Consider the following 21,960-nt stretch of genomic DNA (forward strand, 5'->3'; position numbering starts at 1 on the left):
AGTAATTTTTAATTTGGACTATCCTTTGAGGTGAAAAAGTTTGGTCTCGAGTTTCGATGTCCTTGTACTCTTTGGACGACAAAATTCTATTAAAATTCGAACGAGGTCGCAAGTGTCCCCTTTAATTACGATTTGTTTCGAATGCGACAGGATTTATAGAGACAAATTTTCCCTCGCCACAGGGAAAATCGTGCACGAGAGATTATATAGCGAGGTGTGCTGGATGCATCGGTGCATCGATGCGGCCCCATCTTTAATTAAATTCGTCCAAAGTCGGAACGCGGCGTTCGTTAAATCCTTTTAATTAAGCTCAGTTTAATCAGCAGGCTCGGGACGCGCGTGGCGAATTGAAAAACATGATTAACGATCCTTCGTTTCGATATTCATTTTCCTTCGTAAACGATAAATCGCAAAAGTTTTTCATCCTTTCTCGCAGCGAAGAAATTAAGTACAAAACCATTCTACGCTACTGAAATTATACGAATAAAAAAGGCAAAAGTAAACTACGGAAGACAAACAAATGCAAAATATAAAATTCGCCTGTTTCGACCCCCCCATTCGGTTCCCGTATTCTTCTTATCCCGTCCCCGACAGGGCAGTCGAGCAGGACGATTTCCTCGCGGCATTGCGCAGGGAAAAGCATCGGCGTAGTCCTGTGTTCCTGCGGGAGCAGGCGGAATCGATAGCCGCACATGCGCGTGCTGGACGCAGAGGGAAGCAAAGGGGAAAGCAGGAAGAGAAAGAGGGATGGATAGCTGCATCTCCTCTCGAGTCGGTTCGAGGGAATCGAGAGGGCGAGGGACGAAGAGGCGACCGGCTCCACGTTGAATCCCTCGCGGATCACCATCCAGTGTTCGCAATACCACGCCAGTAGTCGCCGCTCCTCCGCTTCGAACCTCGAATCTCGATCGTCCCATGTCCTTTCTCGAGATCTCCTCTCCGATTTCGTCGAACGTCTCCTCGCGTCGACGGTGAAAAAAAAAAAAAGAAAATTGGCGAACGAAGAATTCTAGTAGAAAACGTTTTTTTCTTACGAAAACTTGTGCGATCTCGAGTGGATCGGTCGGCGAAAACGATGCTGTCGGCAGTTTCCCTCTCTTAGATTCGGAAGGAGGAATCAGGTTGGATTATACGTCGAAGTGAAATCGAGTGATCGATTCCTGTACGGGCTGTCCCATCACCGGAAATCGCACAGGCCGGCGGCGCGGGAGGAAATTCGAGCGGACCGATGATTTCATTAGGCCGGTCCTCGCTCGAGAGGAGGTTGAACGTTGTTGAGAACGAAGGCCCATGACCGTTCCCCGCGATGACCATCGTTGCTAATAAACGGTCCCTCGGCCAGGTTCAAGAGCGACACGGTGTTCTACCCTCCTCCTCCTCGTATCATCCTCTCCTATCCTTCCTAGCCTCGGTCGAGGAGGGATCCAAGATCGACTCGAAGCGGGGAAGATCTCGTTTCTCGTTTCTGTAATCTCAAGTCGATCGACGTCGAAACTTTCCAAGATCGATCTCTTCCATCTCTTTCGCTCGCTATGTCGGGAATAACCGTCGTGGATTATTATTCGCCCGTCCGACCGATTTTTGTGAACGACCGAAGAGGACGAAGAGGCAATTATCGTTGGAAGATGTGAACGAGGCAAAGGCCGCCAAATGGACAGGTTTTTCCGATGGAAAAGCCACAACAAGGCGCAGGAGGACGTGAGTATTCCGTTCGGTCGGCCGGATCGGCTTCTTGCCCCGAGCCGAGAACAATAACGCGCCGGGATAAAGGGATACGCGCGATAGGAGAGGAATAGCGAAGAGAATGGAAGACGAAATTATGCATGTATTAGTAGGAGAAGTCGGGTTAAGCGAGCTCTCTCAGGTGGAACGGGTTCCTAGAAATTGTAACTCGATTTCCTCTATAGGCTCTCCGTGAACGCGTGTACGATTATACACTTCCCTAACCGGTTTCCGCGTTTAAAACGCCAACGTTACGTGTAACGCGTGACCATCTCGCGGAAACATGGCCTGAATGAACGAGACATTTTCTCGTTATATTCCTGTTCCCAACAAAGTTTTTTCCAATTTTCTAGCCAATCCATCTTTTTAACACTGTTCTTCCATTTCCCATCTACGATATCTTAAGAATCTTAACTGAAAAGTTTTTAAAGGATTCGAGTTATTTTGTTGTACGACGTTTTAACAAGCTTACGCACCAAATCCAAATTTTATCGCGATTAAAAAATATCTTTCGTATATATTTTTAACTTAATCGCCTGTCGAAGTACTCGGCGTTATACCGTCGCTGTAATAAATTCGGTGATTCGTGGAAACAACGTTTTGGCACGAGACGTGCTCGTTCCATCGGAGGGGAAAGGCTGATTCTTCGGCGATTCTTCGGGACGGAGACAAATCACGTATCTTTCTCGCGCGAGAGGAGCCAATCTCTTCGTATCCGGAGCCAAGAAGAGGATTAAGCGAACTCGTGCTACTTTTTCCCCCCTCTTTGTACCCGAATTCGAGCGACATCGAGTTCGTCCCCGACTTTCCCCGAAACGTGACTCCTATTTATCCTCATTCCAACCCCTTAATCCGGCCTAAAAAAAGAAAAAATCGGGCCAATAAACTCGGAATTTCTTCATCTTTCACGCGACCAAGATTTAGGAGAGAAGAACCCTCTTTTTTCATAAGCTTCGATGGAAATGGTCAAAGTCGCCACGATTTTCTTCGAAATTCTCATTCGAAAATGAAAAATTTTTGTTTTATCGGATATCTTTACGGGAGTCGATAGGATTGGAAAACGAAAAAAAGAATTCTTGCCACCATCTTGGCAACGCGAGTTTACGCAAAGTATACCCTTCAAACTTTTTTAAACCTTCTTCCCGACCATTTTTTCACGCTGTTTCCCTAATGTTTCCCTCTCAAGACCGTGAAAAGTTTCTCGCTCGAGTCGAAAGAGAGAGAGAGAGAGAGAGAGAGAGAGAGAGAGAGAGAGAGAGAGAGAGAGAGAGAGAGAGAGAACTAATCTCGGATGGTTATTGCTTTCGGTTAAATCGAAAAGTTCGAAGCGAGTTTTTATCGCTCGGCGATAAAGAGGGGAATAAATTGGCGGCAAGCCGGTCTTTCTTTCTTTCTTTCTTCCTTTTTTCCTCTCTCCTTTGGGTTTTTCGCGGGGAGAAAGCGCGAGTCCTCGAGAGGGCAGCGTGAAAGGGCCAGAAAGCGTAGTCGGCTCGAGTCGAGAGTAAACTCGCTCTTTGCACGGGTAAACCGACACTCGGCTAGTGCGAGCTTTTCTGCTCTTTTCACTCGGCCGTTCCGCCGCCCGGAAGAGAGCCCGTGGCCATGAAAAATGTAAGGGCGAGCGCGCACAAATTATTTCATCATCGGTGGAGAACGTCTCGAGGGAGTTTTTTTCTGCCTTCCCTCTCGAGAACGCTTCCAGCGTCTTCCTCCTCGTCGTGACCGTTTATGCGGTTTCATATCTCGTCGTCAACGTGCCTACCCCCTCCCTGCTCGCGAAATTTTCGGGGAAGAAAGGAAGAGAAAAGATAAGAAACGATCGTCATAGGTTTTGACCCAGTTTGATACGTCCCACTCGAGGAATAAATCGATCGATATTGGGTGTACGCGGATATCGGCGCTTGAAATCGGTATAAATTAAACTCACCAACTCCGTATCCTCCTCCCTACTCGGAGAAACTCGATTCCTCGAGGATATAAGATCGAGTCGATTCCAATTCTTCTTCACTCCCACGCGCTCGTTCCGAGGATCGTTGGCGGACCGATTAACCCCTCAACGAGCGTAGAAATTTGCTGGCCTCCCCGGCCTATCGCCTCGCGGTCATCTGGCCGCGCGAACTTCAATAACATCCGCTAAATATCCGTGACAATGGCGCGCGAGATACGAGCAACGCTATAACCGTGGACGAGTTTCGCGTTACAGGAAGAGTCGGGTTATCCGGTCGGATCTAATTGTTGTGCCTGTTGGCCGAATGGTGGTTACCGGGTCGTTCACCACATTCACACCCACGCCTGGAGAAGCCATCGATGTAACGCGCGTCCCTCTCTTTCCCCGGGTAAGCTTAAGCTCTTGCGATTTATCGGGCCTCGATGCACTTGGCTGAACTCGAAAATGAACAATTTTTTCTCCACCTGTGAAACGCAACAGCTTTTTCGCGTTTTATCGCCACTTTACACGCGCGCGACAACACCGCCTCCCCCCCTTTACGCAATATTTCGTTTCACACTTTTCCTTATTTATTGAAGAAATCTCTTTTTAAAATTTCTCACTTATTACTCGCGATATTCGAAGCGAAGATCGACGTTGCTTCCGCCGGACGAACTAATCGATCGGCAAACTCGAAATCGAAGATGGCGAAAATGGAGAAAAGCTTTAACCATCGGTTCGTTGGCTGGGCAAATAATCGAGAGAGAGAGAGAGAGAGAAGAAAAACCTACGCATCATCGACCTGTCTGAAATCCCCTGATCCCCTGGTGCGAAAAAAATCTCTTTCACGTATCGTTATCGCTCGGTAAAGCCGTCACGAAGCATTGGACGAGCAACGCTACCGTTTCACCCCATCAGTTTGCAACTTACCCCGCCTCGACCGTTGAGCCAGCCATCGAAGAATCGCCGATACACACACAGTCCCGCGTGAGATCCCGTGTGCCTGCCCTCCGGTCACGTGGTCGAACAGGGGCGAGGGACGGAGAGGAGGCGATCTATCAGGCGTAGCGAAACGTGTACACACGGAGTACACACAACACGGCTGTGCCCAGTTTTCTCCTATCCGTTAGAACGTTTCGCCTCTCTGCTCTGTGTACGCGCGTATATGTGTATAGACGCGTGTATGTTTAGGTTGGTCGAAGCCGAAGGCATTGTGTGTCCACCGTGTGGAGCTGTTGCTTGATTAACCGCCGTGGAACGGGTACGTGCACACACACATGGAGCGACCGAGCGACCGACTCGGTTCTCGCATTATTTACGGCTAATGGTTGAAAACGCGGAAGTCCGCTGGCTGTGCGCCACCGCCAAAGAGAGGAGGAGGAGGAGGAAGAAGAAGAAGATTTTAAACTATTTTCCCGCGATAGAATTCCGATATCGGATGATTCGATAAAAATTCTTTTATTAGAGATCGCGACATTTTGACGAGGTGCGATCATCAGTTGCAGCTCTTGTTCGTATTCGATACGATGAAAAGGTTATTTTCGAAATGGAGAGCACCGTTAAAGCGACGCCACCGTTATAACGGAAGCGTGCACACTTCACCTCTGCGCAAACACGTCCCTTTAAGAGGCAAGTTTCGCGGAGAACAGGAACGTTATCGTTGCAGTCTGCGAAACGAAAGTCGGACAAGCAATCTTCCACATCAACGACGATTTTCCATTTCGCTTCGAACAAAATCCTTTCTCGAAGTGGCCCAAATCTTGAAATTTCAGAGAAGCTTGGCGTGGAATTGATCGATCGAAGGACAGGGGGGGGAAGGCATCATCGTAGGAAATTGAGTGAGCCACACCACGGTTTCGCGCAAATCGCATTTCCAGCCGAGTCTGGCCGTAAAAGGATCTCGAGCGGATTACCGGGTTGCGGCGAGAAATATCGGCGGTTCGTGCGAGAAACGACGAATTCAGCTCGCGTCCGCGCCTCTCTGGTTTAGTTGCAAGGGGTGGGGAGTGGTGCTGTTTCCTTCGTGGAACGTGCTCGATTATCGACGCTCTGGTAAATGATTTATTTCTGTACCGGAAACAGCTGAGAGCTGGCCGAGGAACGAGAAAAGAAGGGAAAAATTGTAATCTCGCACGCGTCGAGAATAAATCCGAATTATCGATCGGCCGAGCTACTACCGCATTCAAGCCCAAATAAAAATCGATTCACCCGCTAACGTCACGATGAATTGATGTTGTTCCAGGGTCTGGACAATGTGAGCTCAGCGACCCTCAGGCCTTTCAACTCGGACATCAACACGCCGAGGATCGACAGCTATAGGTTCTCCATGGCGAATCTGGAAGGTGAGCTATCTTTTTTCCTAAACCTTATACACGGTGATAGACACGCGACGTATCGCGCAATTTCCGTATCCGTCACTTTACGTTCTTCCTCGAGAAAAGAAGAAAAAAAAGAAGAAGAAGAAAAAAGTCAAAAGTTCTTTCTCCTCATTTTGTTCACCCTCGTGAAAGTTGCAGCCGCGTCTATATCCGATTCGTGTCCCCCGTATGTAGGACAGTTTTTCCAACGTTCTTCACCCTCTTCCATTTTGTGCTTCGTGAATAAACGAACAGCGTGGACAAAAGGGGCGTTTCATCCCCGCGAGATCGTGGCGTGTTTTTCCTCGGCGAAACGAGGGAAACGAGGATGTGGATCGTTCCGTCGATCTTACCCCCTCTCTGATTAAATCGAATAGCGGCTCGACACATTGTTCAGATGTGGAATCGAGTCGACGGTAAATGAGTTTTTCTACGATCGGGGGAACGCGTAAAGAGAAATTTCCGCACCTTGTGCCTTGCGGCATCTCATGGCGAGACAAACGTGGGTGGAAGATTCGATCAGGCGTCGCGTTTTGTCGCGTTTATCGGGGAACTCGAAGCGATCCGGATTCGATCGTGTTTCTTCTTCTCAGTTGCAGAGAAAAAAAATTCGAGGAGATATATTCGGGGAATAAGTGTAAATTACTTTCCTTCGAACAAAACCTGTCGTACGCCTCGCTCGTTATTAATTCCTCCCTTTCCCCTGTGTTTTGTTGTTATTCCAACGGCGACAGGGAAGGAAAGGACGCAGGGTGAATCGAAAAGCGATGAAAACATTCCCATTTCCGAGCGATGGTCCTCCGTGAAGCGGGGTCAAGCGTAGAAAATTGGACGCTCGTCGAACGTGATCCGTGGTCGGGTCGTGTCTCGAGTCACCGGTCACGTCCAGCCCCCTTCGTCCCCTGCGGCGATTCTGCGGCAACGGCAGCTGCAACTGCACCAACAACCCACACTCTCCTCGCACCTACACCGCATGCTTTATCTCCAATCTTTTGAACTAGCTCCAACAACCTCTCTCCTCGATGGCTCGAGAGAGAAAAAAAATCCCCGCTCGTATCAGCGGATTTATGCTCGATGGTGCTGCGACGCGACCGCCTCGATAATCTGAAAAAACTTCGCTTCGATCCCTCGCCCGGGGACTCGAACTCTTTCCGATCGTTTAATGCTAATTTGTCGTCGTTTCGTGAAATAACGCTTTCTTCTCTGTTTTGCGAATCTTGTTCAAAAATTTTTGTTCACGGATCCATTTTCGAGTTTCGATCGAGACAATCGAGAAAGGAAGCGTACTACGCTTTAGTTGTTGTTTCGTTTCTTCGTTGCAACGGTTAATCGAAAGTATAATCGAAACGAAACTTCGAAAACGCGATCACTCGTTAAAAGTTCGTTTAATTTATGGGGAAAGCGTTGGAAAGTGATACAAAGTCGATGGATATCGGCAAATAAGCGTTAAAATATCAAGTAATTTAACGAAATAAAAAAAAAATCGCTTCTGCTTGTTAATTAATGCGCGTTCAACGTTGAAATCGAAATTACCACGGTAGTGTCGTTAATACGATGCAATAATCTCTTTTAATCCCTTCCTTTTATCCTCGTTGCCGTCCTTTTCGCTTCTCCGCGCCTCTCTCGCCCACACTTTTCCGTTAATTATTTCTTCGACTTTCATTCGCGCCCACGTCAAAGGGGAAGACGAAGCGAATTTCGCACGAAACATTCTCGAACCAATTCGATCAACGTTTCGCTTTTAAACCATCGTTTAAATTACGCTCGATGAAATTGAACTCGTTTTCATTACCGTAAAACATTTTAAAGTGGATTTCTAATTAAATTGTTGTACACTGGTGAAGATATATGTATATATATATATATATTATGTCATCGTTGGAACGTATAATTATTTGCAACTAACTTATCTGAAATTAAAATTATTTTACGCCCGAGTGGAACACGTTTGAATTAATTCACGAGAGAATTCATTTTACAACCTTTGAAACGTTTCATCGAAGGATGAATTCGGCCTTGTCGCGAACGACAAATATACATACAACTTTTCAAATTATTTAAGAAACAACCGCGTTCTTCTTTGTCCCCCACCGACAAAATAAACGCGCGGTGAAAGAGCAGGGAAAACACAAAAGAGGCGCGCTCGAAGGAAGCCGAACGCGTGCTCAAACAACTCTAATGACTGTTACGTTCAACTCTAGACGAGACAGTGGGAGGGACGAAATTGGCAACTTGACGAAATTCAAGGAAGTATAATATAAAAAATTAATTCTTCTTATTTGTTCCTCCGTTCCAGGAATGCGATGCGTTATAGGGCGCAGTTACGACCTTCTCTATTTATATTTACGGGTCGCGTAACTCGGCAACAAATACTTTTTTCTATTTCCCTCTTCATTTCTTCTTCAAACTCGCCCCCCTCGATCCCCCTCGCGAATCAGCCGCTTCTTATTTCGTTACGTCGCGTATTTGAACGAGCCAACTCAGCTCGGGTAGTGCACTTTGCGCTGGCTTGGAACGGTCGCAGAAGCAACTCTCTTCTTCGATCGAAGAGAACGATGAGACGCGTGCACCGGCGAAATTGCACGCTCGGTCGTCCACCGCGATCCGGTATCTTGACGGGGGATTGCGTCTCTCGAGGGCAGAGTTGGCTCGGCGGAAAAATCGGGAGCAGCTCGCATTCAATTACAGAGACGCGGCCTCGCAGAAATTTAATCAATCATCTCGCGACGCATTAAAATAGCTCCGGGGAGGTGGGGGAGAGCGTCGTTTCGATCCGCGGCCATTTTCCTCCTCCCGGATATAACGCTCGGCCGGTGGCTACGTGGAATTTCTACGGCTCGTTACCGCCGTTATCGCCCGGCCAAATACGCGCAATTCGCATCGTTTCGGCATTTTATTTCCTCTCGCTGCTCTCTTGGAACGTGTTCGAACACCCTCGTGACGCCGGAAAATTTATTGTTTAATCCAATTGATGGATGGTAGACACGGTTCACGGATCACGGGTTTAACGAATCGTTTTTAGGAAAGTTTTTTTTAGGGATGTTCGTTACAACAAGCGCGATACGTTTCTTGTCTTTTTCGCGATTCGATATTCTCTTCGTGGTAATGCGTGCTCTTTATCGTTTACCTAGCTCTTGTGAGAGGAATCGTCGCGATTGCTCCTCGCTTTTATCGATGCAATAATAGCTTCATTTCGTTTTACAAGTAAAATCGGGATAAAATTTCGATAGCCTGCGCGAAAATTTGCAAAATAATCGACTCGTGCAACATTCTGTATTTGTATATATGCGCAAATATGATGGAAAATTCTTTTTATACTCTCCCTCCCCCTAATAAAATTTACTCGCAAAACAAAAAGGAATATGGATAAAATATAGAGCTAATATCGATGCAAATTTCAAGTTTCGTTGACCGAATGGAAAACGATTCGATAATAAAGCAGGTAAATGGAGATCAATCATTCGATCGTCGTCCTTTGTTCGCCTAATATAATTTTATTAACCGTCATGGAAACTTGCTCTCTTCCCTCTTATAGTTCGTGTACAAGGAACATGATTAACGGAGAAAATAATGAAATTTTAACGAGTTCTCGAGTGCACGATGAAAATTAGAATTGGAAAAATTTAACGCATCCGGACGATACGGATTGAAAAGGGCGAAAAATCGAATTCGTTCGCGGGGAAAACGGTTGGCAAACACTTTTACGCCACTTTCAAACTATCTTGATCGCGCTCGAAGGGAAATCTCCTCTCCTAATTTATTCCCTTTGACAAATTGTTTCTTCTTAGCCGAGAACGAGCATCCTGTGGGAAAGGTTGAGGCAGAAATTGCCGGAGGCCACGAGACCGAACCGGTCGTATTAGGTTCCATCCTCCTCTTCTGACGGATAACGTCGCGAGTTTATTTCACTGTCAATCCCTCCACCGTATAATTCACCCCTTCCTCTCCCCCCTAAATTTTATTACAATTCTGAAACGCAGTTTTCTTACTTACTTACTTACTTACTCGGGAGGGGGAATGAATTTATTCTTCAAAGTTTTGGGGGTTGAAGCCGTTGGCACGCGATGAACAATCGAGTAATGCTTAAAATTGAGAAATGAAAAACGTAGAGGGACGTTTCCCCGCGTGTTTATTTATAATCCAACTCGAAACGAAGAAAAAACGCATTAGAAGTTGAAGAATGTCGAGATCACGTTTTAATCGTTATTAATTAACATTTTCGCGCGAATTTACTCCCTTTAATTCGCGATTAAAGCCCTTCGTTTATTTATGGATGATATATCGTCCCAAGAATTTATTCGATCGCGTTAATGCGGTAGGTGACGAAGAAAGAAAACGACTTTATTAAACCGATTGTCATCATTATTTGACGGTAGCCTCCCGTGTTTTCGCGCACAACAGCGACTTGAGCCTCTCTTACCGTCGCGTTTAACCTAATTACATACTTTCCTCGCGAGATACGATCCCCCGTGCTGACGAGGCGTTTAATCGCGCGAAAAAATTCCTCGTTTCCTCGAGGTAAGTCGCCTAAATCGAGCTAATTTTGTCGCCTGGTATTCGCAGCAAAATTCTATTTCTTTCCAATTTTAAGGAAAGAATAAAAAGGAGTAGAGGCGAGTAAATGTAAAAATTCAAAAGCGTCGATATTTCGTATAAAATCGCGAAAGAAACGATTGTTGGAAAGTACACTAGCGTACGCACGATTTATTCTTGCTTATTGTTGTCGATGGAAGTCGGGGTTAGGCTCGTCGAGATCGGCGATCATGCGTGGACACGCAACGTACTACTAGTCGAGGAAGGGTGCATTTGTGCTCGCACGACAGTGTTAATAAAAACTTGGGGTCATTCGTGACGCGGGGTGGGGCTCATTAGTTAATTAAACAAAAGTGTCGGTCACGTGCACACGATCAAAGGTCACAACACCTTCGCTGTCGATTCGCTCTTCCTTTTTTCAACTTTTCAACTTTCTTTCCTGCGATAGCACGTAAGATTTTCATTCATCGAACACTATTTATTTATGTCGAAAGCTATCCTCTTTACATTCCTCTTGAATCTCATTCTTAATAAACTTTAAGCCCGTCGAGGCGTTTCTTCTCTCGGCTTTCTTACCTTTTTCTCGTCGTTAGTTGCAGCGTCCTCGATAAGGCCACGGGGAGGATCAATCCCAGAAGCTGCAAATTGCGATAGGCAAGGCTCCTCGGTCGTTCGCCTCGAACGTGTATCAGCTAGCAATTAAGCCCGATAGGGAGATTGTCATTGGCGAAAAATATGGCTGCGTCAGCGCGCACTTTGTCACTTTGCGAATCAAATCGAACCGTACCTTACGCGCGCCTCGTTTCAACGTGTCCCCGTTTCCTTATCTGGCCAGCCATTGGCCACAGATCGGACGAAAATCTGATAACGCTCAAATCCTTGCTTCGAAGGAAAGTCCACTCTTCTGCCTGTTTCCAGCCGGGTAAAGCTTCCCGCTCGCAAACCGATAACAGTATCGAAACGTTAATTACGTGGAAGCCGGAGCACATTTCCGTTCCTATCTATGCGGAACGATCGACCTGTTCGAATTATCGCGTGGCTCGTCTGGCTCAATGGTTTGAATGGTAATAAGGCAGAGGGAGCAGCGAGGAAAGCGATGAAACGGATATATATATATAGGATATCCATATAGGTGGAAATTTCCCTCCTGTGGAGAACGAAATCGGGCGAATAATTAATCGGGAAGAGGGATGGAAAGAGTAAATGCGAAAAGTGTCCCTTTGTTCGCTGTTGGCTGAAGCACGCTCGACATTGTTCGATTCGTGGCGCGCGAGCCTCTTTTCGACCGCTTATGACGCTTGTGTAAATATCGCGCGATTCGTGGGAACGCACGCGCGTCGACGATTCTTCTCCACGAGCCGGCGAATTAGAAATTTTGATAGAATCCGTTCGTTGGATCCGTTAATCTCCGTCCTACGCTTCCTGGATCCCGCATCGTGATTTCTTTTGTGGTCGCTGTATCGCGCGGTATAATTGACGTCGACGAACGATGTACGTAATCGTTCTACGATGCTTCTTACTGTTTAAGTTTCGTGTATTGACAAAGTGATTCTGAGAACCGGAGGGTAATTGTAATATTGTGATTTTTCTTTGTAATCAGAGTGGAGCAGTTACGTTTAACGAGAGAATCAAGAAGCGAAATGCGGGGTGATAAAATTCGAGTTAAAAATTAGGCTTAGATACGGTCATTGCGAAATTTCGCAACTCGATCGAACGAATCTTTCGGCTCGAATTAATCGCTTTCGGGGAGATAACGTTTTGCAAAGACCGGTTTTCCGCGGCACAATTGGTCAAATACGACGCAGCTGCGGCGTGAAATTCACAATCGTTCAGGCTCGATAAAAAGATGGAAAAATTATTTTACGCTCGTTGGAGTGCACTCCAGTGTGTGCGTTTATTTCGCCCGTTTCTTTCCTCCTCTCTGGAGAACAGTTATACTCTACGCCGAGTGATTAATTTTAACTAATTATCTATTCGTTAAATCGTCGATACTTTTCTATTCTTGCGAATAAGGTGTTGCGTAAACTTAACGGGAAACGAAGAGTCGTATTATTTTTCTTTCTTCTTTTACGATTCGTAATACTGACGTAGCAGATAATACGATACGTGGGATTTTTCGAACGCTTCGATTAATCCGACGGATCAAAAATTACGAGTTGTTCGAGTTTACAATTCCATTACAATTTTGTAATTCCATTAATAAATTATCGAATCGTACAAGCTTTCTTTTTTTTTTTTTTCAATTGGACGTTATCAGCCAGACATAATTCAGACGAATACAATCAGCTCGTACTATTTAGATTCGAATGAAAGGCGGCTGATAGGATGTAACAAATTTGCGTGAAAAATATCGCGGTATCGTTTCCATAATATATTAACGAAGGATCTCAGGGGTCAGACGCGATCGGTCGAGTCTGACGCCACCCGTGGAAAAGCGTCCATTTTCTTTTCGCCAGAGATAACGAACGAACGCGGAGAAGAAAAATATTGATCGTCAAAAGTCTAGGCAAGAATGATTTATGCGGTTTCGATTAATCTGGGTTACGCGTTTATCGCTCGCTTTGCGTATTCGCATAATCGACAGGGGTTAACGAACCTTGCCTCGATCGCAATCGCGCCTCCGCTCGCCGTACGTTGTCGAGGGGAAGAACGAAAAAAACAAAAAAGAAAAAAAAAGAAAGGAAAATAAAGAAAAGAAGGTTAACAAAAGTCTCGATAACGATTGGCATCTTATCATCCGTGATAAAATTCGAGAACAGAAATTCCACGAAATTTTGCAGGGGGATCTTGAAACAAGTCAGAGATAAAAAAAAAAAACAAAAAATAAGAAAAGAATCGAATTCGATTCGCGTGAAAAATTATAGACGGCTTTTAAAAGAATCTCGCGCGGTTCCAATTTCGTTCAATTGGAGAGGAGAGACGGATGTTACGTAAACCGCAACGTTAAAATCGTCGATATCGCCGCTTCGAATTCAGTTGTGACGAGAAAGGGGAAGAAGCTCAGTCTCGGACATAAAGCGACGCGACGATAAACCGTATCGAACCGCATTAATCACCCCGTCCATCCCTTGTTGCTCCCCCTCTCCACACAGCTCGTACTTGGGCGACAAGAATTACAACGCAAATTAGTTGCAAAAAGGAGAAGACCGATCCACGAGCGCTGGCGTCGATTGTAATTTATCAAATCGGCCGTTTGGCGCCCACACTTCGATCAATACGAATCTTCTCCTCGGTCCGTGAACTCTTTCTCTCTCTCCTCCTCCCCGTCTGGCTGTCCGTGCCAACGAACGGAAGGCACTCGTGTCCCACAACGCAATTCGATCCATATCGAACCGTATTTTTTCCCCTCCCAGTGTTTTTCGACTCGATTCGATTCGATTCGATCGCGTTGTTGTTCGTTGTTCGATCGAAAATCCTCAACCGATTCTCGAATCGATGTTTCGCTTGATCATCGATGAAACGATGAACCTTTCGATGTTGCAGATGTTGGGGATTGGCAGAGTACTACTTTAACGTTTGACACGATTTGTCGTTTACGTTGGAAGAGGAACGGCGTGGGTGGCGGTTGAAGTAATTAGGAAATTGAGTCTCGTGGTGTTTGTATAGAGTGTGGAGAATATTAAGGGACGGAGATAAGATATATATATATTCGATGTAGAAAGTTTTGTTAATTACGAAAGCACGAGGCATCCCGATTCGAACTAACTTCGTTTAAAGATACTTTTCATCGTTTCGGAAGGAAAGATTTTCCAATATTCGTTCGCAATTCTCAAATATGTATATATATATATTAAGCGTGATATCGGCTCCTCTTTCAAGATCGGTTTCATTCGAATCGGAGTGATCGATACAACATAATGCGCTTAATGAGGCGGTTATCTTACAACAAGCTTTCACGGCTTGTTACGTTTTATGCCGGCTATAAAACGTATTAGCACTTTCACATTTGTGGATTATTATGCATTTAATCAGCGAATACAATACGAATTATGACACGATGAAACGCGTTAAAGCGCAAGATTTATACCGGTTAAGTAACGATATCGTTCTCCACTCGAATTAAACGTAACAATATCGATCGTTGTCGAAAGAAAAAAAGAAAAAAAAACTCCTCTATTTCCTCCATTGAAAATCACATTTCCCGAATTTCCATTCGAATTTCATTCTCATCCCTCCTCCCGTTCTCCTTTCTTCTCTCTCTCTCTCTCTCTCTCTCTCTCTCTCTCTCTCTCTCTCTCTGCTCTTCTCAGGCCGATGATCGCGTGAAATAATTTTTAACGCTAATAGCCAGTCTAATGGACGTTTGCGTAATTCCCCGTGCACGTCCAACCCTCTTTACCGCTTTGGAGACATAACCACGTACGAGGTACACCTACACGCAAGCGTGGAGCGCGTCCGCGTGGAAAACTCTCGAGGCAAGAGGCAAGTGTGTTCACCTTAAGGCCTTTAGTCGAGCGCCGTCGCACGCGCGGTAAACATGCGTTCGTGTCGCGTATCTCCCCGTCTCCTGCCGCGTTATCTCGCCCAATGATCCCTCTTTTTCGTGTCCTACCTGTCCCACGCCTCGCGATTCATTAATCGCTCCTCTCGATCGTTCCTTCCTCGATCCGATTCCCGATCCGATCGAATTACGCGGACGCGAAATATATTCGAGTGGCTCGTGAATTTGATATTACGTCGCGAGTTTTGTGAGTGTGATCTCGTTCGCCCGAATTTTCCAAATCGTCGGAAATCGTCGGAGGGGAATGTTTGTATACATAGAGTTACGAGTCACCTGAAGTGTTGATACGAAATTTTGCTGCCGAAATTTCACGAGGATAATAATGTGTCGTTGTTAGTTGTGCTGTTGGATGCTGATTGATTATCGATTGGCGAGAGATCCCCGTCGTGATATTCTCGAACATGCTCGCGAATTTCGGAAGCAACGAGAGTATATTGGGTTATCTTGCCAGCAAAGGTACGTGCAGCAAAGGTATCCAATTAGCGATGTCTAAGATCTAAGAAGGAACGTCCCAGCCGGAGTAGAGGAAGCTTTTAGGTACGCAGACTCGGATTCGACCGCGTGATAATGCAGTGTCGCGAGAAAGCAGATAGAAAGTAGGCTTCGAACGAATTCTCATCGAGATCGCTTTCGTTGCGATAAGAATAAGCGTTTTCTTCTCTTTCTCTCGCTCGTCCATTCCATCATTTTGCCGCGATCAGATCGCTTCTCAACGCCCCGCTGCCGATATTCGACCGATGGATGGGTACCTTTCGTCCAACCGGATTATCGGTATTTATATTGCGATCATATTGAAATCATATTGAAATTATTTGCCTTGAATGGAATTCGAATAATGTTCATCGTAATACATATTACAAATATAAAACCACTACTTATCGGTACAATTAATCATCGTTGTTTAATCAACAGTAACCACGCCTTAGAAATACCAATTTGTTATTCGTATTTAAACCCGTAGTCGTCACTCGGGACCCATTATTTATTACTCTTTTATCCAACGTGTTTAAACTTTTTTTCACGATGAACGCAGCAAGTGAATATTTCGTATCTTTTCTTCTCCAAATCTTTAAGATCCATTCTTCTTTGTCCAATCAAATTAATTCTCTCAGTAAAAAAAAAGGTTCTCCAAAAAAGGTGTTTTCCGTATTGGAAAACGAATAGAGCATCCTCCTTCTTCGTTATTCAACGAAGAAAGTGTGCACAGACTGACTAAACTCGGCTCGGCTCGTTCACACACGTTGAATAGGTGACGCGTTTCGCCCCCGGACTCCCTAAAAATTTTATAGTTTCCTCGTCTGGTGGACGGGGAGGAGAACATCGCGAGGACAGATAGTACGTGTCGTATCGTGGAGGAGGATCGCGCGTGAACGTGGTTGGGCATTAACGCGGCTCGAAAACGCACGTGCATCACCTCTGTGTCGGATGTGGATCGGGAATACAAATTGGACGTTTCTCGTGTCCCATTGGACGGCATTGAGGCGGTGGTAGACGCGTGGCTAACGGTAATCCGTTGGCTTATTCGCGAGTTTACGAGGCGCACGAGGCGTAGCCGAGGTTATTTCATCGTTTGTAAACGTGGAAAGTGCATCGTGCTCGTCGTCGGTTTCGGTTTCGTTTGAAACGAGCTGCATCGATCGGCTTTGAATCTCCGCTCGATCGCCTTTCCCGCGATTTATCGAGGAAAGAAAGAAAGAAAAATTGCAATTACGAATTGGAACAAACAATAATGATGTAGATGTTTTGCGATAAAATATATACAACGAATACGTGTCTCGCTTTCGTATTTGTGTACGCATACCGATCGATAATCATCGAAAGGTAAATTATGCACCCCCGTTTTGTCGATGGCTTTCGAGCACGCAATTCGATATATATATATATATATATTATCGACTAGAATTTCGAATATGTTTAGCTTCGCGAATCTCTGAAATTACCGGTAATCTGACGATCAACGGAGGATTTAGATTTCTGAAAATATTTGCTTAATTTTATTCATTCGATATCCTGGTGGTTTACGCTCTCGCTCGCAAATATTCGAATTGTTGAATTAAATTCAATTATCAATTAAATTACCAAACTCGTTACTGATAAATTATTTAATTTTCAATTACAAAAATACGTATAATACTACGTTCATAGTAATCGTGAATGATATACTTGTTGTCTAAACGAACGTAGACTTTAACGATACTCGTTCGAGATAATAATTAATAAAAAAAAATTCGACGCGATCAAAAAAGATAGGATAAAAATATTATCGAAAGACGGGACGATAAAGTATTATCATTGAAAAAAGATTGGATTTCCAGGGAATTTCACGTTTTGCTGGACTTCCGTTCCGTTCATTGTAATGATCGGTCGGTCGGTGGGTTGAAAAGCGTCGGTTCTCTCTGACCGATCGAGAAGTTAAGCTCGGCCAGATTAGAGCTCATTGTTAAGCAGATGACTGTTCCGAAACTACTGAATGGTTTCGCTCTTGGACTAACAATCGGTGATTAGCGAGCTCTTATTGTTCGTTCTAATTATAGCCAGCCGGTCGAAGATTTGGCTGCTCAAGGTCGTTTCTCCTATCATTACCCTATTGTGTCTTATCTATTGTCACGGTTTCGCTTCTCACCGCGTCATTTGCTTCCTTTTATCCCGTTTTTTCTTCTTCTTCCTGTATCTCGTTTAATCGACCTTCCAAATCCAAAAGATCGAGAGGAGGAAAAGTCAGTTCGAGATAATACGAGACGATATTTCGTTCGATAGAGTCGAATCCCGACGGATAACGTCCAGTTTGCACGCGTATCGTACACATTATAACGAAGTAACCAACGTCGAGCTCCTTTTCTGCTGAATTAAATGTCAGCAGGTTGGAAATTCAAAGCGAAGAATCCGATTGATAACGTTGGCCCGAGTTTCTTGGGTTTCCTATCGTCGTCGACGTGGCTAGACAATCCTGAACGAGATATCGTCGCATTCCGCGTTGACTTCGTCATTCATTCACTCCATCTTTCATTTCTCTTAACTCTGATACGCGTTCCACCCGTGAATAAGTTCGTCTTTTGTTCGAGGAAAGAGGGAAACGACAGACGTTCGTACAAGTTGGTAAAACGAATGAATATTAAATACAATTTATATATATATCCCCGCTACGTATCATCTCTCTCTCCAAGATTAACTCGCGTACGATCCGAATTGGAAACGATCTTGACACTAATTCGCGAGTAATTGATCACCTTGATAAAGCGTGTCGCATCTTACATCTCGCACCATGTTCTATTATAGTCTCCATAGTTTAAGGATATCGCCGGTAGCAGTTTTTAGAAGAGGAAAACTGTTTTAGAAAGGATTTTGGAGAGAGAGAGATGCTACGCACGTCCCGCCCTTAGGAGGTTCGCGATGGAATGTCTCACGCCTTCGTAACTCTTGGCGAGAATTTCATTCTGAACACTGTTATTCGCTAATTGCGAGCTCTGTTATGAAAGGAGGGCAACAGTCGATGAACGATAAAATAATCTCGGGGAACGTTTCTTCTTAGAAGCAACGCCGTAGATATCGATCAAAATTATTTGTTATTTCGTTTCTTCGATATTATTTTTCTTCCTCTTCCTTTTTTTTTCTTCTTCTTTCTTTACTCACGAGGATAGTAGCTCGTAACAGCAACGATTGCATAATTCGTTCGAACAATTTTCTCCGGGTTGAAAAATCCCTCTACTAACCGAACTAATTTCGTTAATTATCTTAACGAAGTCGATATTATCGCGTATACGGGAAAGGATCCCGCGATAATTATCGCGCCGCGAGAGGAATGTTCGGCCCCGGAAGAGGATTGCTCGCAACTTTGGTCTCGTCATTATATTTCGATTCGAAATTATCGTGGAAATAGAATCCGAAACGGATAGAGATCTAATTCGTTACTCGTCTCGGATCGAATGCGAGTCGGGTGAAAAGATAGATTTACACCGAGGACCGGGGAAGGGATTCCGAAAACAGGCATCGACCGGTTTACGAGTAAACGATCTACGGTCGCAATTAAAACCGTTGGTTCGTTGGCGAGCCAAGGACTTTCGCCTCGGTGTTGCACGAGGTCAGGTACACGAGTCCGCGGTCGGAGGCCTCGTTTCGCATTCGTGGAACACAGAACGAAGGAGCTCTGCGTGCGGTTACCAGATGACCGTACAATCGTGCGGGTAATTAGCGCGGAACTGGTTTCGTCGCTGGATCGTTGATAATTCGTGTCCATTAGCAGTTTCCCCCATTACGACGATCGTGATCGTCCAACACGCTCCTTCTCTTAGCTCTCGATATCTTTCCATACTTCTCTTCTTTCCTCTTTTCATCGTTTTATCGCTTTGTTTTCGCGCTGCGATTAATCCCCGTCTCACTCGTCCTATCTCTTGTTGCAGATTCCCAGGATGTCGATCTGGACGCCATCCTTGGCGAGTTGTGCGCTCTGGAGCGCCGCTGCGATGGCGACATCGCTTCCACGCCTGCACCCGACTCGCAGAGACAGGGCCGACCTAACAGCACTAGAATCACCGCTGGCGACAATACCGATATCGGCAAAAACGAAGGAGGTACGTACGATTTCCTTTCTTTTTTCCTTTCTAGAAATTTGTCTCGATTATGCATCCGAATGATGGAATGGAACGAGTCGAATATTGTTTGATATCTACGCTTCGAGTTTCCTCTCTTATAACCTCTCAACGAACCTCTTTCGATGTGTGCACAGATGATGCGAAGCGAAAGAAATTTCTCTTGAATTTTCTATTATTTCTTCCTTCGTAAGATCCTTCGTCCGACCAATGTCGAGTATTCGTTTTCAGCTATGCGCACCGACAGTCCCGACAATGACAGCGCGTTCTCGGACACGGTGTCGATGTTGTCCAGTGAGAGTTCCGCGAGCAGCAGCGGTTCCGGGCACAAACCGCCTCAGACCGCCATGCACACGGGTCCCCAGCAGCAATCTCACCAACTCATGGGTAAGTTTTCCACATTTTTCAACCAGGAAATATGTGGTGGTGTTTTAACGCTGTCAATTTTTCGCATGGAAAGACGCGGCGAGCCGAGTCAAGGCAGAGAAGATCCGGTTGGCGTTGGAGAAGATGCGCGAAGCCAGCGTTCAGAAGCTGTTCATCAAAGCGTTCACCTTGGACGGGAGTGGGAAAAGCTTGCTCGTGGACGAAGGAATGAGCGTGGCACACGTGTGCAGGCTTCTGGCCGATAAGAATCACGTGCCGATGGATCCGAAGTGGACGGTGGTCGAGCATTTGCCCGACCTTTTCATGGGTGAATATGATCTTTCTTTTCGATCGAAAACAAATCGAAATCGTTCGCGGACGATTTTTCAGTCTCTGATTTCCTTTTTTCTTTCTTTTTTCTTTTAGAAAGGGTATACGAAGATCACGAATTGCTGGTGGAAAATCTTTTACTGTGGACCAGAGACTCGAAAAATAAGCTGCTCTTCGTCGAGAGGCCGGAAAAGACCCAACTCTTCCTCACTCCAGAGAGATTTCTTCTGGGTCTGTCCGACAGAAGTTGCGGCGAATACGACGATCACTCGCGCAATATTCTCCTCGAGGAATTCTTTTCAAGCAGTAACGTTGGCGTGCCGGAGGTAATTAAAAGTTGGAATGTTTTCGATTGATCGCACTGGCGATCCATCTTACAGTGATTCGTTCATAAAGAAAGGAAAAGAAATGAGAATTAAAAGGGGAATAACGGAGTAATGTTTGGTCGTTTAGGTGGAGGGACCATTGTATCTGAAATCTGATAGCAAGAAGGGATGGAAGAGATATCATTTTATTCTTCGAGCATCCGGCCTCTACTATTGGCCGAAGGAAAAGGCTCGTACCGCTCGCGACCTCGTTTGCCTGGCCACGTTCGACGTGAACCAAATTTACTACGGTATCGGGTGGAAAAAGAAATACAAAGCCCCGACAGATTTTTGTTTCGCTGTGAAACATCCGAGGCTGCAGCAGCCGAAATCGACCAAGTACATCAAATTCCTTTGCGCGGAGGACAACGCGTCTCTGGAACGGTGGATGGTTGGAATCAGAGTGGCCAAGTACGGAAGGCAGTTGATGGAAAATTACAGGACACTGGTCGACGAGCTCGCTCAGGAGGATCTCGATATGCTGGCCCACGCGAGGTCGTGTTCGGTTAGCTCGATCGCCCCCCCGACCCAGAATCAAACTCAGTACAACACCACCAACGACAACGCTCGCCAATTCACGGAAAATTCGAGGCACAACGCGGAAGTGGCTAACGCTAGACAGTACGAGGGCCAGAGGCAAAGTTACAATTCCGAGCAACGACAGAGTTATAATAACGACGGTAGACTGAGCAGAGCGAGTAGCTCGAGTTCCAGCGGATGCCTGTCGGACGGAGCACCCAGTAGTTGCGAGGTAAAACAAACACCAAGTTCGTTTACCCGAACTTTAACCATCTCGATCCCTTACCTTTTCGTTTCACTTTCCCGCGGTATAGGTAGCCTTCGAATGTGGCGAGTTTCCAACGGGCACGATAAAGAGGAAACCCTCGATGAATCCGAAATTGCCCCTAACGTCGATCACGAGACAATTGAAGGAGGTGGGCGAGACGGTTCGCGACGAGCCAGATTCGTGTCCCAGTCCGACCAGCTCGGGCTCCGGCACGTTGACAAGAAGGCACAGTCGAAGAAGGAGCGGCACCGACTCGGACGGGTCCGGAACATTGAAGAGACATCATAGATCCGGTAACGCGACCCCCGTCAGCCCTGTACCACCCGGCACACCGGTCAGAGAAAGAGCGAGCCCCATGGGGTACAACAGATCGGATAATCAGGAATCGAAAACACCGACCAGTCCTATACCATCGTGCATGGTTGGTATATCGACGGGATAGCGCGTTTAACCGATCCCCGATCGTAATTTCGATGCATTTTTCCA

General features: G+C 45.7%; 1 protein-coding gene across 3 annotated transcripts in view; it reads left to right on the forward strand.

Annotated features, from left to right (window-relative positions):
• The window catches only part of LOC108003717 (amyloid beta A4 precursor protein-binding family B member 1-interacting protein), a 114,173-nt gene that overhangs the window by 85,694 nt on the left and 6,519 nt on the right, over nt 1-21,960 (forward strand). For all 3 annotated transcript variants that reach the window (XM_062083161.1, XM_062083162.1, XM_017066164.3), the window contains 7 exons: nt 5,892-5,991; nt 19,438-19,608; nt 19,858-20,013; nt 20,087-20,320; nt 20,419-20,648; nt 20,776-21,438; nt 21,521-21,895. In XM_062083161.1, coding sequence (XP_061939145.1) covers nt 5,892-5,991; nt 19,438-19,608; nt 19,858-20,013; nt 20,087-20,320; nt 20,419-20,648; nt 20,776-21,438; nt 21,521-21,895 — 1,929 coding nt within the window. The remainder of the gene's footprint in view (nt 1-5,891; nt 5,992-19,437; nt 19,609-19,857; nt 20,014-20,086; nt 20,321-20,418; nt 20,649-20,775; nt 21,439-21,520; nt 21,896-21,960) is intronic.

This window comes from Apis cerana, linkage group LG12 (assembly GCF_029169275.1).
Source record: "Apis cerana isolate GH-2021 linkage group LG12, AcerK_1.0, whole genome shotgun sequence".
Classification (NCBI taxonomy): domain Eukaryota; kingdom Metazoa; phylum Arthropoda; class Insecta; order Hymenoptera; family Apidae; genus Apis; species Apis cerana.